The 14779-nt window shown below is 50.6% G+C and overlaps 1 protein-coding gene across 1 annotated transcript in view; it reads left to right on the forward strand.

The window, feature by feature from the left end:
• COL23A1 (collagen type XXIII alpha 1 chain) overlaps nucleotides 1-14779 on the forward strand; it is a 222820-nt gene that overhangs the window by 163599 nt on the left and 44442 nt on the right. The window contains 2 exon segments of the mRNA XM_064162148.1: nucleotides 5993-6035; nucleotide 6093. Coding sequence (XP_064018218.1) covers nucleotides 5993-6035; nucleotide 6093 — 44 coding nt within the window.

Genomic DNA, 14779 nt, shown 5'->3' on the forward strand with positions numbered 1-14779 from the left:
AGCCTGCTCTCTGCGGGTTGCCGGGCTGCTTTTCCCTTGTGGAACGGGAAAGCAGCGATCCCACGGCAGCTGGGGAGAGGCTGCGTACATTGTGCTGGCAGCTCTGGAGTGCCGCTGGAGAGGGGCGGGACGGGGCTGGCCTTGCTTCTTCCAAGGCAAGCTGTCCGGCAGGGTCGTACCCAACCGGCAAGCACAGCTGGCAGCTGCCTCTGCGCGGCACAAAGCAGCAGGTGACATTTTACACCTCTGGGCTCGCTGCTTCTCGACCGTCGAAAGAGTGAGTGGGGACCAGGTGGATGTTTGCGGAGGATGCTCCTCTCTGCTGCCCGGTGGCGAATACACAGCTGGCTTAGCACAGAGAGCAGCATTAACCTTCTGGTCACCAACATCTTGAAACAACTACTTTTTCACCTGCTGGGGAGGGAAATCAGGAGGTTGTGCTGTCCTCCCTGGACTGATCTGCGTGGAAGGCAGGCAGTTCACAGTGCTCCTTCACAGAGCATCGTTGTGTGTTCTGAGGTGGTTTTGCTCCTGAAGCATCAGGGATTGCACATCACAGAATCACAGAGTGGTTTGGGTTGGAAGGGACCTCCAAAGGTCATCAAGTCCAAGCCCCCTGCAGTCATCAGAGACATCCTCCACTAGATATAGCCATGGGGTGAGCACTGCACTCCCAGGGGTGATGATGGAGCCCAGCCAGCTTCACTGAACCCTGCTTTGCTAGGGGCTGGGCTGTCGGAGAGGCCAGCAAGCAGCTTTGATTCTTTTTGTTGGTCAGTTTTTAAAGAGCACTGAGGGCTTTGAGGAGCATGGTGGAGTACAGCATCTAACCAAGGGTAGCTGGTGAGGTCAGGCAGCACATTTGGCTTTCATGTGCAGGCATTCATGGGAACGTTGTCTGAGATTGGGAGGTAATGCTGAGCTTGCTGAGACTGGGAGGTAATGCTGAGCTTGAGCAAGCCTTGTCCTTCACTACCACCTCCTTGTTCCACGTGAGAGCTGCTGAAAGGTGACATCTCTCTGATGAAGCAGAGAGCTGCCAGGGAAGCAGTGCAGGGTCAGCAGGAAAATAAGCATCCTTTTCAGAAAGGAGGGGGAAAAAAGATCACTAATAACAAGTTATGGTTTTTTAACACTTCTGCAATGAGGAGGAAAACTGAGGGGAGTGCAGCAGACACCCCCAGGCACACCAGCACAGCCACCCTGGAAGGGACACACCAGTTGAATCCAGCTCTTGCACCACAGCTTGCTCTGCAGATAGGAAGGGGAGAGCAGACATGGCTCAGATATTGGTTTTGGCCGAGCTGCCAGATGTTTGCCTTCACAGATAGCTTGAATATGGATTCCCATATTTGTTTGAGAACCTGACCACACATAAACCAGGTCCTTGTTCCTTTGCTACAGCTGATCAGTGTGGATAAAAGTTTGTTTGTGTAGCATGATAGTGTCCATCCCCAGGGACCCTGCGTGGTTATAGCTTTACAGCCTGCAGAGCAGTGCTGCTGCAGCACTGCCAAGGGCAGCATTTTTTATGGCAGTTGTTGAAATGGTCACGTTGAAAAACTTTTATTCTGCTTCACACTGCAAGTTTCAATATTAAGCCCTTAGAAACAAGCAGAGAAGCTTTTGAGAGATCCTTTTGTCCCTTTTCAATCTCACCCTCTTGTTGATTTAAACCGAGCCTGAATCCTGCTTTCTTCAGTGTTTTGCTGCAATGGATTCACATACAAAAAATTTAATCTTACAGCTTTGTTTCTCTAAAGGATGGATTTGTCACCCTGAAAGCATACTGAGACAACTGCTCTTTACCACAGAGAGATCTCATACCCTCAAAGATTTGGTTTTGACCAAGTTGGAGGGGAATATCCCTCCCCTGTTTAGATTGGAAGTGGGACAAGCCTGGCTACATGTGCTGAACTGCAGGGGTGAACCTCTTGGTTCTCCCCCAGGCACATGGTGGCTCCCTCTGTGGCCCTGTCTCTGGGCTTGGCTCAGTTCTGTTTTGTGGTAGAGAAGCATAAATGCACCAAATTCACCCTTTGCTGCCCAGGCAGGGAGGCTGTGCTAAACCCCTGCCCTGTGCTTCACATCTCCAGCAGTAGAAAAGCTTTTCATGGGGGCATTGTCATCCCTGCTGTCATCTCTTCTGTGGCCTCAAACAGCAAGACAGGTACCTGGATGAGCATTTCAGCTGCTGTCCTGCCAGCTAAACAGACCAGAGAGTAAATGAGTCAAATGGCTCCAGCTGGCCCATTTTGTTTACTCTTGCTGTCATCTGGCTCCATGGGAATGGTGGAGGTGGCAGGGGAGCAGCACAGGTGTCCCAGATCTGGTGGGGGGGGTGGGATGTCTGAGTGACACTCATCTGAGAGGCTACTTTGAAAAACCAATTTCCTCTGCTGTTGCCACCCTGAGGTCAGGACATTCACTCCAGCAGCCTCCTCAGGGGGGTGTCACTACTGAGCTGGCCCTTCAGCTGCCCAATCTGGTCCAGCATTTCCCAAGCTTAGTCCCATCCTGCCAGCACCAATGCACAGGTCCCATCATCCTTACCCCTGCACATCAGCACCATGAAAATGGTGTATGGAAAGAAAACCACTTTTTAGTACAACCCCACATGGGATCTGCAGCCTCCTCTGAGTGTGAGGGGGAAGGAAGGATTTGCAGCACTGGCTGTGGAGGCTGGTCCTGACAGCCAGCCTACACGTCTCAGATGCAGTTCCCCTCCCATGCCAAAGGCAAAACCATGTTTAATGTCATGTTAGTTTATTTTTCCAACGTGATCTGTCCCAGTGAGGCTGCAGCTCAACTGCTGAAGTGAGTGCTTGTGAAATAACATGGGGTTTTAGCAGGGGACCTGGGAGCTTTTGCTTCCACTCTTGCTGCCAGGTGGTGCTGTGTGAGCAGGATGGGGCATGGCCGTTCAGCCCTCCTGGGCCTTCTCTTTGTTTTTGCAAAGATTGATCCATCCCAGAGTGTTCCTGAAGGATGGATGAATGAATATAAGCTAGGGTGTGAGAATCATTCAGTTTAAATACTGGTTCAAAGTCTCTGTGGGAGTGGATGGTGAGAGATGATGCTTGTGCCTCTCACAACAGCCTGCTGCTCTCTCCCACCTGCCTTGGAAATTGGCCATCCAAAGGTGCTGTGAACCTTAAGGGAAAAACAGGAGAAAATACACTGGCTCACAGGATGCCAGGGGTTGGAAGAGACCCAAAGAGATGGGTCCAACCTCCCTGGCCAGAGCAGGAGCACACAGTCTAGCTTAGGTCACACAGGAACACATCCAGACAGACCTTTAGAGGCTCCAGAGAAGGAGACTCCACAGCCTCTCTGGGCAGCCTGTGCCAGGGCTCTGGGACCCTTCCAGTCAAGAAGTTCTCCCTTGTGTTGAGCTGGAACCTCCTGTGCTGTAGCTTCCATCCATTGCTCCTTGTCCTATCCCAGGGAGCAGTGAGCAGAGCCTGTCCTGACCCTCAGCACTCAGATATTTATAGACATTGATTCCATCCCCTCTCAGTCTTCTCTCCAGACTAAGCAGCCCCAGATCCCTCAGCCTCTCCTCATCAGGCAGTGCTCCACTCCCCTCATCATCCTCGTAGCCCTTTACTGGACGCTCTCCAGCAGATCCCTGTCCCTTTTCAACTGAGGAGCCCAAAACTGAAGGCAGTACTCGAGGTCTCAGCAGGGCAGAGTAGAGAGGGAGGAGAACCTCCCTTGCTCTGCTGGACACACTCTTCCTAATACACCCCAGGAACCCATTGGCCTTCTTGGCCAGTTCAAGACTGGGAAGCCTCTGAATTAGATCTGTGCTGTCCTCAAATAAAGCAAGAGCTCATCTGCTCAGCAAGACCTCAGTCTGGTCGCTGTAGCATTGGGCAATGCCTGTTTGTATCAACACAGTGCAGCTGCAGCAGAATCACAGAATCAGCCAGGTTGGAAGAGACCTCCAAGCTCAGACAGTCCAACCTAGCACCCAGCCCTGGCCAATCAACCAGACCATGGCACTAAGTGCTTCATCCAGTCTTTTCTTGAAGACCTCAAGGGACGGTGCCTCCACCACCTCCCTGGGCAGCCCATTCCAATGCCAATCACTCTCTCTGCCAGGAACTTCCTCCTAACATCCAGCCTAGACCTCCCCTGGCACAGCTTGAGACTGTGTCCCCTTGTTCTGTTGCTGGTTGCCTGGCAGAAGAGCCCAACCCCACCTGGCTACAGCCTCCCTTCAGGGAGCTGCAGACAGCAATGAGCTCTGCCCTGAGCCTCCTCTTCTCCTTGCTGCACACCCCCAGCTCCCTCAGCCCCTCCTCACAGGGCTGTGTTCTAGGTCTCTCATCAGTTTTGCCACCCTCCTCTGGACAGCCTTCACCCTTCCACGCTGGCCCAGGCTGCAAGTAGTGCTGAGGAGCAGAGGTTAATAGGCTAATTCTTGGCAGCAGCCACTGCCTGTTGTGACTCTCAGTCCTCATGCTTAGGCTTTTCTTGGGGGTTGTTATTCAGCTTTTCAATGTTTTAAGCTTTAAACAAACCTTGAGGTGTTCTCCCTGGTTTGTATTCTTGAATGACAGAAGATGAACCAAGCTGTTGGGATCGGGATTTTTCTTCACTCAAATTTTCCTCACCTTTTTTTCTTCTTCTTTTTCTTTAATTATGATTAGTTTCTGGGTTTGATCAGGCAGGAAATGGAGCATGAAGAAGCCCCAGTCAGGGCTATGGGCTGCCTCACAAACAGGAGTGAAATGTGGATTGCATTAAACTGGGGGCTCAGCCTTCACCTCCGTGCAGCACCAGCCTGGAAAAGCTGCAGAAAGTGGTGTGGCAATAGAAGGGTAACTCCTGCCATGAATTGCAGATTCAGACTGTGGCACTGGTACTCAAAGGCTGCTTATTGTAGGTGTAATGAGTGCTTCCCAAGGATCGAAGGCATTATGCATCAGCACACCAGCTGCTCTGAGCCCAGCAGAGCCTTGGAGCAGGGGATGGGTGGAGATGATGCAGGACCATGGGGTTGTGTGATGTTAGAGGGATGGAGACCAAGGACAGCAATGTTTAGGATCTGTGGCAGCTGCAGAGCCTTTGAGCAGGGGCTGGGTGGAGGTGATGCAGCACCATGGGGTTGTGTGATGTTAGAGAGATGGAGAGTGAGGACACCAACGTCTGGGACCTGTGGCATCTGCAGAGCCTTGGAGCAGGGGCTGGGTGGAGGTGATGCAGGACCGTGGGGTTGTGTGATGTGAGAGGGATGAAGACTGAGGGCAGCAATGTTTAGGATCTGTGGCAGCTGCAGAGCCTTTGAGCAGGGGCTGGGTGGAGGTGATGCAGCACCATGGGGTTGTGTGATGTTAGAGAGATGGAGAGTGAGGACACCAACGTCTGGGACCTGTGGCATCTGCAGAGCCTTGGAGCAGGGGCTGGGTGGAGGTGATGCAGGACCGTGGGGTTGTGTGATGTGAGAGGGATGAAGACTGAGGGCAGCAATGTTTAGGATCTGTGGCAGCTGCAGCAGCAGCATCTTTGCCAGGTGCCCCTGGCACTGCATTTCTCCTTTGGCTTTTGCAAGGCTATCTCCAGCTCCACCTGGAGAAAACCAAGCTGGGTGGTGAAAGCATGCTTTTGGTTCATGAAATTCTGGCTGCTTGTCTGCTTTTTGCTGGGGCTGCTCTGCAGCTGCACATGATGCCCCAAGCCCTGAACGTGGGTGATGCCTCACCATGTGCCTGGGTGATGTGGAGAGGCAGTTAACAGAGTTACACTGGGAAAAGATGGGAGAAAAATGGTTTTACCCCCCTGTAAGTACAGCCCTGCCAACAGCACGAGTGAGATGGTCCCATCATAGGAGGATGGGGATGGCATTAGGTGTATCTGGGAAGTCATCTTGTTGGGACTGAACTGGAAAGTCCTGAATTGTTCTGATTTTGATTCATCAGATGATGTTTTTTCCTTTGTAATGAAGTGACTTTTTGTTTTTCTTTGTTTCTCTTTTGTCTTCCAGGACCTGCAGTAAGTATGCTGGATTTTACTGTTGGACCAACAAAGTTAAGGCTTCCCCTTCCCCCTTTGCCCTGCCTTTCATTGTCACTGCAAAAGCAGAGAGTTTCTTGGTGGAGGTGTTTCTGGGAGTAAAATTGGTACCAGATGCTGCTGTAGGGTTGGGGTTTTTTTTTCCTTTCTTGATTGTGGACAAATAGAGAGGGGGGAGAAAAATTTCATCTGTTTAGCTTGCTGCCCTGAGGGACTTTGAGTAACCTTTAAACCCAGAAAATATGAATTAAGAGAGTTTTCCTTCTAAAGAGTCCACTCCCACCTAGCAGAAAGAGTGCTGTACTAACATTGTGATGTGGTAGTGGGTTCTAAAGCTTTCTCTTGCTTTTCTGATCTGTTGTGTTGCCATCATTTCCTTTGGGTTTGGCAGCCTCACAAGAGGGGCTAGAGGGAAAGCCATAGCTTGCTTGCTGCTCTCTTTGAAGCCTTGGGGAGAATAATGAGCATTCCTGCCAGTGCAACCAGAACATTCATGGGCAGTTTGTTGCTTGAAGGGGGCAGTAGATGAAAATGTGTCAACTCCTCCTTCAAAACCTTCAGACATGCCTTTGGCTGTGCTGCCACCACCACGACCAGATCTGGTCTCCTACTGGTTGTAGAGCAAGAAATCAGCGTTTTGTGCCCTCTGAATGCAAAGAGGGATTGTTTAAAAAGGAAGCTGCAGGCATTAGGTGCTTCAGGGTTTCTACCTTTCTGCCCCCAGAGGAGGAGGAGAGGCACAGGCTGTTTGCAGGCGCTATGTTTCCTTCTCCAGCACCGCAGCCAACAGAGAGATGTTTCTTCACTGTGTTCTCTCCTCATGGAGCATCTCTGGCTTGAAAAGATATCTACAGGAAAGATAATTTGCTAACTTTTCCTGGCACAATTGATTTCTAACTCTGTAACTCATTTAAAAGCCAAAAGGTGACAAGGAAATGCACATGGGTGCTGTCACAGCCCCCAAGACTTCAGTTCTCCCACCGCTGGCAGTGCTGCCAGGTGGGTTTAGTTCATGGCTTTCAGCCCTTTCCATTTTTACTTCTATTTCAAGTTTGTTTGTTCTTCAGTGCAAAGACTTCAGAAGGATTTGAGCAAAACTGTTGTTTGGCCAAGCTTTGAAGGTGCAAATTGGGGAAATAGAAGCCTTAGCTCCAATTCAACCACCCTTGAAGGAGAGTTGAACGTATTTGCTGTAGAAGTTGCGCCCAGCATTGGCAATAAACCCAAGCCTCTGGCTGAAGGAGTGCAAACAAAGGAGTTTTTTCCTGTCCATAAATGCAGCCTGACAAGAAACTGATTTTTCTGTAAATATTCTGTAGTTAAAATCAACAGTGCAGCCTCTCCAACCCACGCAACAAATGGCTCTGTGGCTTTGGGGGAAGTATTAACAACTTGCACGTTGTGGGAGCACCATCGGGAGGTGAATTGCTGCCTGCCTGGCCCAGAGTATGACATTGCTGCCCTGCCTCATGGCTCCCTGCCAGCCTCACCAAATCCTGTGCCATGGTCACAGAAACATGCAGGTTGCCAAAGCCCCTCAGCATCACCAAGTCCAACCTAGAACCCTACTCTACAAGATTCACCTTAAACCACAGCCCTAAGCACCGCATCCAAACCACCCTTAAGCACAGCCAGGGTGGGTGACTTCACCACCTCCCTGGGCAGCTCGTTCCAGTGCTCAGGACTTCCCCAATGGTCACCTCAGTGGACATGATCCTGGGGTGGTGAGGAGCATCTGCTGAGGCTGGGCACGGGGATGTGCAGCTGGGAAGGCCTTTTGAGTGATCAAGCTGTGATCCCCACAGGGATTCTCTCTGGTGATTACTATTTATTTTTTCCCTCCTCTCTGTGACCCACAGGACTTGGCTTAGTTTTTAAAACCCAAAAACTTCCTCACTGACTGGCAGAGTACAAATAGAGAGGATCCCCCCTCCCTTAAAACTCTATTTCTACATCTGCTCAGGATGTTTTTCTCCCTCTCTGTGACCCACAGAACTTGGCTTAGTTTTTAAAACCCAAAAACTTCCTCACTGAATGGCAGAGTACAAATAGAGAGGATTCCCCCCCCTCTTAAAACTCTATTTCTACATCTGCTCAGGGATGTTTTCCCCTCTCTGTGACCCACAGAACTTGGCTTAGTTATTAAAACTCAAAAACTTCCTCACTGAATGGCAGAGTACAAATAGAGGGGATTTCCCCCCCTTAAAACTCCATTTCTACATCTGCCCAGGGATGGTTTCCCCCTCTCTGTGACCCAAAACTTCCTCACTGAATGGCAGGTTACAAATGGAGAGGATTTCCTCCCCCTTAAAACTCCATTTCTACATCTGCTCAGGGATGTTTTCCCCCTCTCTGTAATCCACAGAACTTGGCTTGGTTATTAAAACCCAAAAACTTCCTCACTGACTGGCAGAGTACAAATAGAGAGGATTCCCCTCTTAAAACTCCATTTCTACGTCTGCTCAAGGATGTTTTTTCCTTCTTTCTGTGACCCACAGGACTTGGCTTAGTTGTTAAACCCCCAAAACTTCCTCACTGACTTGCAGAGTACAAATAGAGAGGATCTCCCTGCCCCCCCCCCCACCCAAAGCTCCATTTCTACATCTGCCCAGGGATGGTTTCCCCCTCTCTGTAATCCACAGGACTTGGCTTGGTTATTAAAACCCAAAAGCTTCCTCACTGACTGGCAGGTTACAAATAGAGAGGATTCCCCTCTTAAAACTCCATTTCTGCATCTGCTGAAGGATGTTTTTTCCTTCTTTCTGTGACCCACAGGACTTGGCTTAGTTGTTAAACCCCCAAAACTTCCTCACTGAATGGCAGGTTACAAACAGAGAGGATTCCCCCCCTGAAAACCCCATTTCTACATCTGCTCAGGGCTGTTTTCCCCCTCTCTGTGACCCACAGCACTTAGTTGTTAAAACCCCAAACCTTCCTCACCGACTGGCAGGTTACAACCGGAGAGGTTCCCCCTCTCTTTATAAACTCCATTTCTCCATCTGCTCGGGGATGTTTTCCTGGTGATCAGAATCCTTTGGCTTGCTTGCAATGGCTCTATTGAAGCGTCTGGGGCTGTGCTGCTGCTCAGAGGCTGCTATCAGCCCACCCGCAGCCGGGCTGGGTCAGGCTGCCTCCCGTGTGCCGTCTGCTGCCTTTCTTGGGCACGCTTTGCCCCAGCCAGCATATGGTGCACTATTAATTTTTCTTTGTCTCTCCTGGGTTTCATTTCCTGGTTCCCACGGCACTATTGAGTTGCAAATGGAGCACAGGGGTGATTTAACACAAGCCCCTTTTTTTTTTCCATCGTTATTATTATTATTTCCCCCCTTCTTTAAAAGACAATTCCTGGTTTAGTTCATCTAAAGGAAAAGGGGGGTGAGGGGGAAATAATCCTGGATGTTTAGCATAAGTAGCATTTGCCAGAGGTTGCTTCAAACATAATCTAAACCTCCTAGAGCCCACAGAACCACAATATTATTTTATTTCAGCAGCACTGTGCTTAACTCTATTAGTTTCTTCTGGGGTTTTTTTGTGGCCATAAGGAACCGATTACATCTTCCATGAGCAGCATCTCACTCTGCTAAAAGCTGTATCCTCGGTTCTCTTGTTCCCTGGTAGCAGTTGTTCTGGGGGGGGGGGGGGGGGGTGGGGGTTTCCTCCCTCTTTTTTTGGCTGTCACAAGCTAGTTGTGTCTATGAGACGTTTAGAATCCGTGGTGCAGGATTTGTGGCTGGTGGATGATTGATCATCCTGTCTGTGAGGAAGGAGCGGGGCTGGGGGTGGGATTCTGCTCGCATGTGCTGTAAAACCTCTGGTTTGGAGGGTATTAAAATCACATGCTGGGTAGAAAAGCTCTACAATTGCAGGAGGGGCTTAGCACAGGCTGTAATTATGGCATTTGCAGCCCCAGGTATTAGCAGGCCCTGTCGGTCTTGGCGTGCTGGCTGGGGAGCTGAGCAGCGGGCGAGGGCTGGCAGGTACAAGTGGTTCCTGTTTCTCTGCGTGTGCTCCAGTGCCATACATCTCCATAAACATCTCACTCCAGGCTCTGGCCCCAGGCTGCCGTTCAATAGAGAGGAGGTGGTTGGAGTCAGTGCTGTTTCTGCATGGGGCAGTAGTGCTGCAGGGAGGCATTGAAAGCTGCAAGGGCACTTAGCAAGATGCCAGAACCGCCCTACACTATCTGAGCTATTTCATGCTGTGAGAAGAGTCTGACTGCCTGCATATCATCCACGTCGTGCTGACACAACCTGTGTTTATGGTAGCAGATGACATTGCTGTACCAGACCCAAGCTTTACTGCCTACTTGTGTACCAACTAATACTTAACATCTCCTTCCCAGGAATCTGCCTTATGTCTGGCTTGCAGCAGGCTCCTCTGGTGTTGCTTCTGGCATGTTTACTGCCAGCTTGAGCTGGGAGTGCCTTTGGCAACCCCCCCAGAGGGGAGCAAAAAAGGTGAAACACCCTCAGTGGGTTGTGTTTGATTCTGCTGATCTTGCAGCTGTAATTAGCAACCCAAGTAACATCTTTCCCTGTAGCATCAGCTTTTTCTTTCTGCTTCATCACAAACCATAACAAAGCCTAGAAATGAGCTGGGGGAGCTGCATCTTGCTAGGGGAGTCATGGATCTAAGGTGGGGAAGCCTTGAACCAAGTGCTGGCAGAGAAGTTGGAAGCTCATCACTGGCTCTGGGCAGATGGGAAGCCGCAGCCCCTGGCTCAGCAGCACTGCAGAGCCTCACCAGCCTCTCGCTGGTGTTCCTGCACCTCTTTGTCTCCGTGTCCCCGGGGCAGGTTTATGGCCAAGAGCTGGTGTGCACTGTGTCAGTGGCTTCAGGGGCAGCAAGGACTGTGCACAGGCAGCAGGGCTGAGGGGGAGCTGGCAAAGGCCTGGGTAAGTAGCTGAAAAGAAGCACAATCCAGGGAAAGCTATGCCAGGTGTGACCTTGCTGATAGGAAAAGCACCCAGGGAGTTTCTGTGGAGAGATTTTAGTCCCTGGGCTGGCTGGGGAGCCAAGGGCCCCTTCTCCTGCCTGCTGCTATGTGTTGCCATGCTGCCCTGGGTGCATTGACTGACTTATTGTCTCCCTTGTTCCCCACCACAGGGGCAGTCAGGACGTGATGGTTACCCGGTAACTCTGCTACTCCTTCTCGGGTTTGCCCTCTTCTTGTCTGCACTCCATCATCTTCTCCATCTTTTCCATGGCTTTTCTTTGCCTCTCTTGGCCTCTTGTTCCTTCTTCCCTTCTCATCACTGACACCTTTTGAGGGATTTAGCCCTGACACTCGGGAGCTCGTGTGGTATTCTCCCCTGGTGTTTACTGGGGTGAAGTAGCTGAGCGGTTTCATAGTGGTAGTCACACTCTTGCCCCAACAGTTCACTGACTGCAAAGCTGCTGAGGACTCTGGCGGTTTGTCCCACTGGTGGGACTGGAGGTGGCCAAATCTGGGGGTATAAGTGAGAGAGCTTCTGATGTTGAGAGATTTGCTCATCTCCCAGTTTTTTTTCTGAGGGAGCAGAGGTGTCTTGCCAAGCCTGTCAGCAAGGAAGGATTTTACAGGGTGTGGAGGAGGAAGGGTCATTTGGGAGTCACTGCCCTTCCCATGCCCATGGGTGCTGCTGAACTATCTCTGTTTTAGAGCATAGTGTCTTAGGGGGGAGAGAGAAAGCTGATAACCTGGGGCTGTTAAAGGCTCTAAGCTACTTTCGGTGGAAGGAGGGAGATCTTATCCTGATCAGATCCCAGTCCGCAGCCTCCCAGCTGGCTCCTCTCATCCTCACTACTGCGTTTGGATGGCTGGGGTGGTGCAGCTCTCGGGGCTTGATGGCCCATCAGGGAGCGACTCCCACGCATGCTCTCAGTGCAAGGGGCTGATGGAAATCACTCTGTAGCCCCTCCACATTCACAGCATGTTTCCAGCTCTGCTCCTGCTCTTTAAATGGGTACAGGGAGTCCTGTACCACCTGATGCTCTGGAAGGGGCTTCTTGGCTATTTGCCCTGCTGCTCCATTTATAAGGTAGAGTAGTCAGCTTTCTCCTTCCTCTGGTTGATGCCTCCTCCCCCTTCCCCCTTGCTTGTTTTTTCTGAGTGTGTTAGGGAGATTCCTTGTCTCTGCCACCTCATGCCTTGGCTCAGATCCTCCTAAAACCCATACACCATGGAAACAGCCAGTGATGGACTGGGAGCTCCAGGCGGGGGAGGGTTGCAAGGGAAATACAGAGCAGTTTGCCCTTCCCTGGCACTCCTGTGAGCCTTCCCGGGAAAGACAGCAGTAGTTCCCCAGGAGGGCAGAGGTTTGAGCTGGGGTTAAATATCCACTACAGGCTTGTTCTGCTTTTGTGCCTGTGACACTTAAGTGCTTGAGGCTCCACCTGTTGATTTGAATAAGTGAAGTTTGGGAAGGGGAAGCCTGGAGCAAGCAGGGATGCTGATTTCCAGGGAAGCACAGCCAAGGGGGACCCAGCGCAGTGGTTTGTCTCCCTCAGGCGGTACCTGAGGTGCTGGAGCAAGGAAGTTACAGAAATGCGTGTGTGGATTGTTGGGAACGAAGGGTTTAATTGATTAGAAATGAAGATGGAATCACAGAATCAACCTGGTTGGAAGAGACCTCCAAGAATCACAGAAGATGGGAGGCTTCCTTCTAATTGAGCTGTTGAATAGCACTTGTAGAGTGCCTCTCTGCTCTTGTGGGATGTGGCTAACCACTTCTGGGCTGGCAGTGCCCATGACAGGCTTGCTCCCTCCTGTGTCAGGCATATTCTGGCAAAGCTTATTTGTGTGGTTTAGTTGTAGAGCTCTGAACTCCAGAAACGCCAACAGAAGTTGTGACTTCTCCCTCGGAGCATCAGCCCCAATCTGTCCCTGCGGGCAGCCCTGGCACTGTACCCATCCCAGCTCCTGCCGAGGCATTTTGGTGCTTCTCCCACTCCCCTGGGGGATGTTGAAGACTGGCAGTGACCTTGTGATGGTGTGGGTGTTCCCCACCCCCCCACACTGTAGAAATCACCCAGACAAGACTCAGCTGGCTGTGGAAGTATGAATGAAGCTTATATTTACAGCTAGCTCAATATACAAGCAGATATTTACATCATACACAGACATATACAGATATACAAGGTAAAAGGTAGTACAGAAACACAACTTCCCTCCCAGAAACCTGAGTCCCCAGGAGGGGCTCCCAACCACCCCTTCACCTTCCCCCTACCCCTCTCAACCTTACCCCAGTCCCCAGGAAGAATGGAGGCTTGGCCAGGGGGGTTAGGAAGCAAAGTGGATTAGAAAAGAAACAGCAGAGAGGGGTGAGGTTAGAGATGCAGCTCAGCCCCAGCAGAAGAAGTGAGAATGGTTATCTATGTTTTTATGTCTTGTTCTTATAAGTCTCAGCAAGCCTGTGAGGGAAGTAGACATCACCATTGTTTCCCTTTCACAGCCTGTAATCCTGTTCTTCTCACCAAGAGTTTCTAGCCTGCTTCAAACTAGCACAGACCTCCAGGGCTGCCACCATGCAAAACAGCATTAAGGGAGCAGGAAAGCTTTTCCTTCTCTCCCTTCCTCCCCCCTGAGCCTGCTGTCCGAGCGAGCTGTGCAGCTGGTCCTGCTCCTGGCTTTGCAAAGCTGGCCGAGCAGACACACGGTTCCTGCATCCCACGTGGCTGTAGCCACTCTAATTAGCTTTATCTAATAAGGAGGTGACGATAATTGCATTTCCAAAGCAATATGTGTACCTGAAGGGAGAGGAAACTAAACACAAAGCAGGCTTGAGAGCCTTGCTCAGCAGAAGCATCTGGGCAGGCTTTATTACATCCAGTTGTGCAGTTCAGTTCTGGAGTTCCCTTCAGGGTGAGCAAATAAACCCTGAGCCGTTTCGGGGCGTTGGAGGTGGCGCAAGTGCAGAAGCAGCAAGTGGCTGTTAAATGGTGTTTGGAGCCAGGGAGAGGTGTGCTAACACCTCTATTTGTGAGCTGCTGGGGTGTAACAGAGCTGCAAGCCAGGGGAGCTTTAAAGGGATGAAGTGAACAAGAGCTCTGGGGGCCAGGCTCAAAGAGAAAGCAGCTTTTGGAAGATGCTTTCCATGGATTATTTTTATGTGTGTACACTTAGCATTTCAAGAGGAGGAGTTTGAGCCCTGCAATAACTCTGTGCAGTATAAATGGCCTTTTTTTGTGTGTGTCTTTATGGTATCCTGCAGGTTTATTATTCTTTTACAAGCATCAGAGAGGGTTTGTTCTATTTTGGGGTTTATGGCATATCCTACTAACGTTACCATACCAGACTAGGGGGAGTGTTGGGGTTTGTTGCTTTTCTGGTCTTGTTGGACTTGGCTTTGCCATGCCTTTGGATGCAGGTCACAGCATATACCTCAGCCTGAATTTCAGTTGGGACTCTACAGGCAAAGGGCTGCAGGGGTCTGTCTACCCTTTCCTCAGTAACTTTTGGCTGTGGCCAGTTTCAGCCACGTGTGACAGAAGGGCAAAGGCTCTATAGATAATTAGTCTAATGGGAACTTTTGAGGTCAGGGGCAGGGTGAGGGAAAACACAGCTTTTGTCTCATCCATAGTGAGCTTACACATGCCTTTGCCATCTCAGCTGCCTCAGAGGATGCCTGAAGTTTGTCTTTGGAGATTTAATCATAGAATCAGTCAGAGAAGGGACCTCAAGGACCATCCAGTTCCAACCCTCCCTGCCATGGGCAGGGACACCTCACACTAGATCAGGCTGTGCAGAGCCTCATCCAGCCTGGCCTTAAACACATCC

This window comes from Pogoniulus pusillus, chromosome 22 (genome assembly GCF_015220805.1).
Source record: "Pogoniulus pusillus isolate bPogPus1 chromosome 22, bPogPus1.pri, whole genome shotgun sequence".
NCBI lineage: Eukaryota > Metazoa > Chordata > Aves > Piciformes > Lybiidae > Pogoniulus > Pogoniulus pusillus.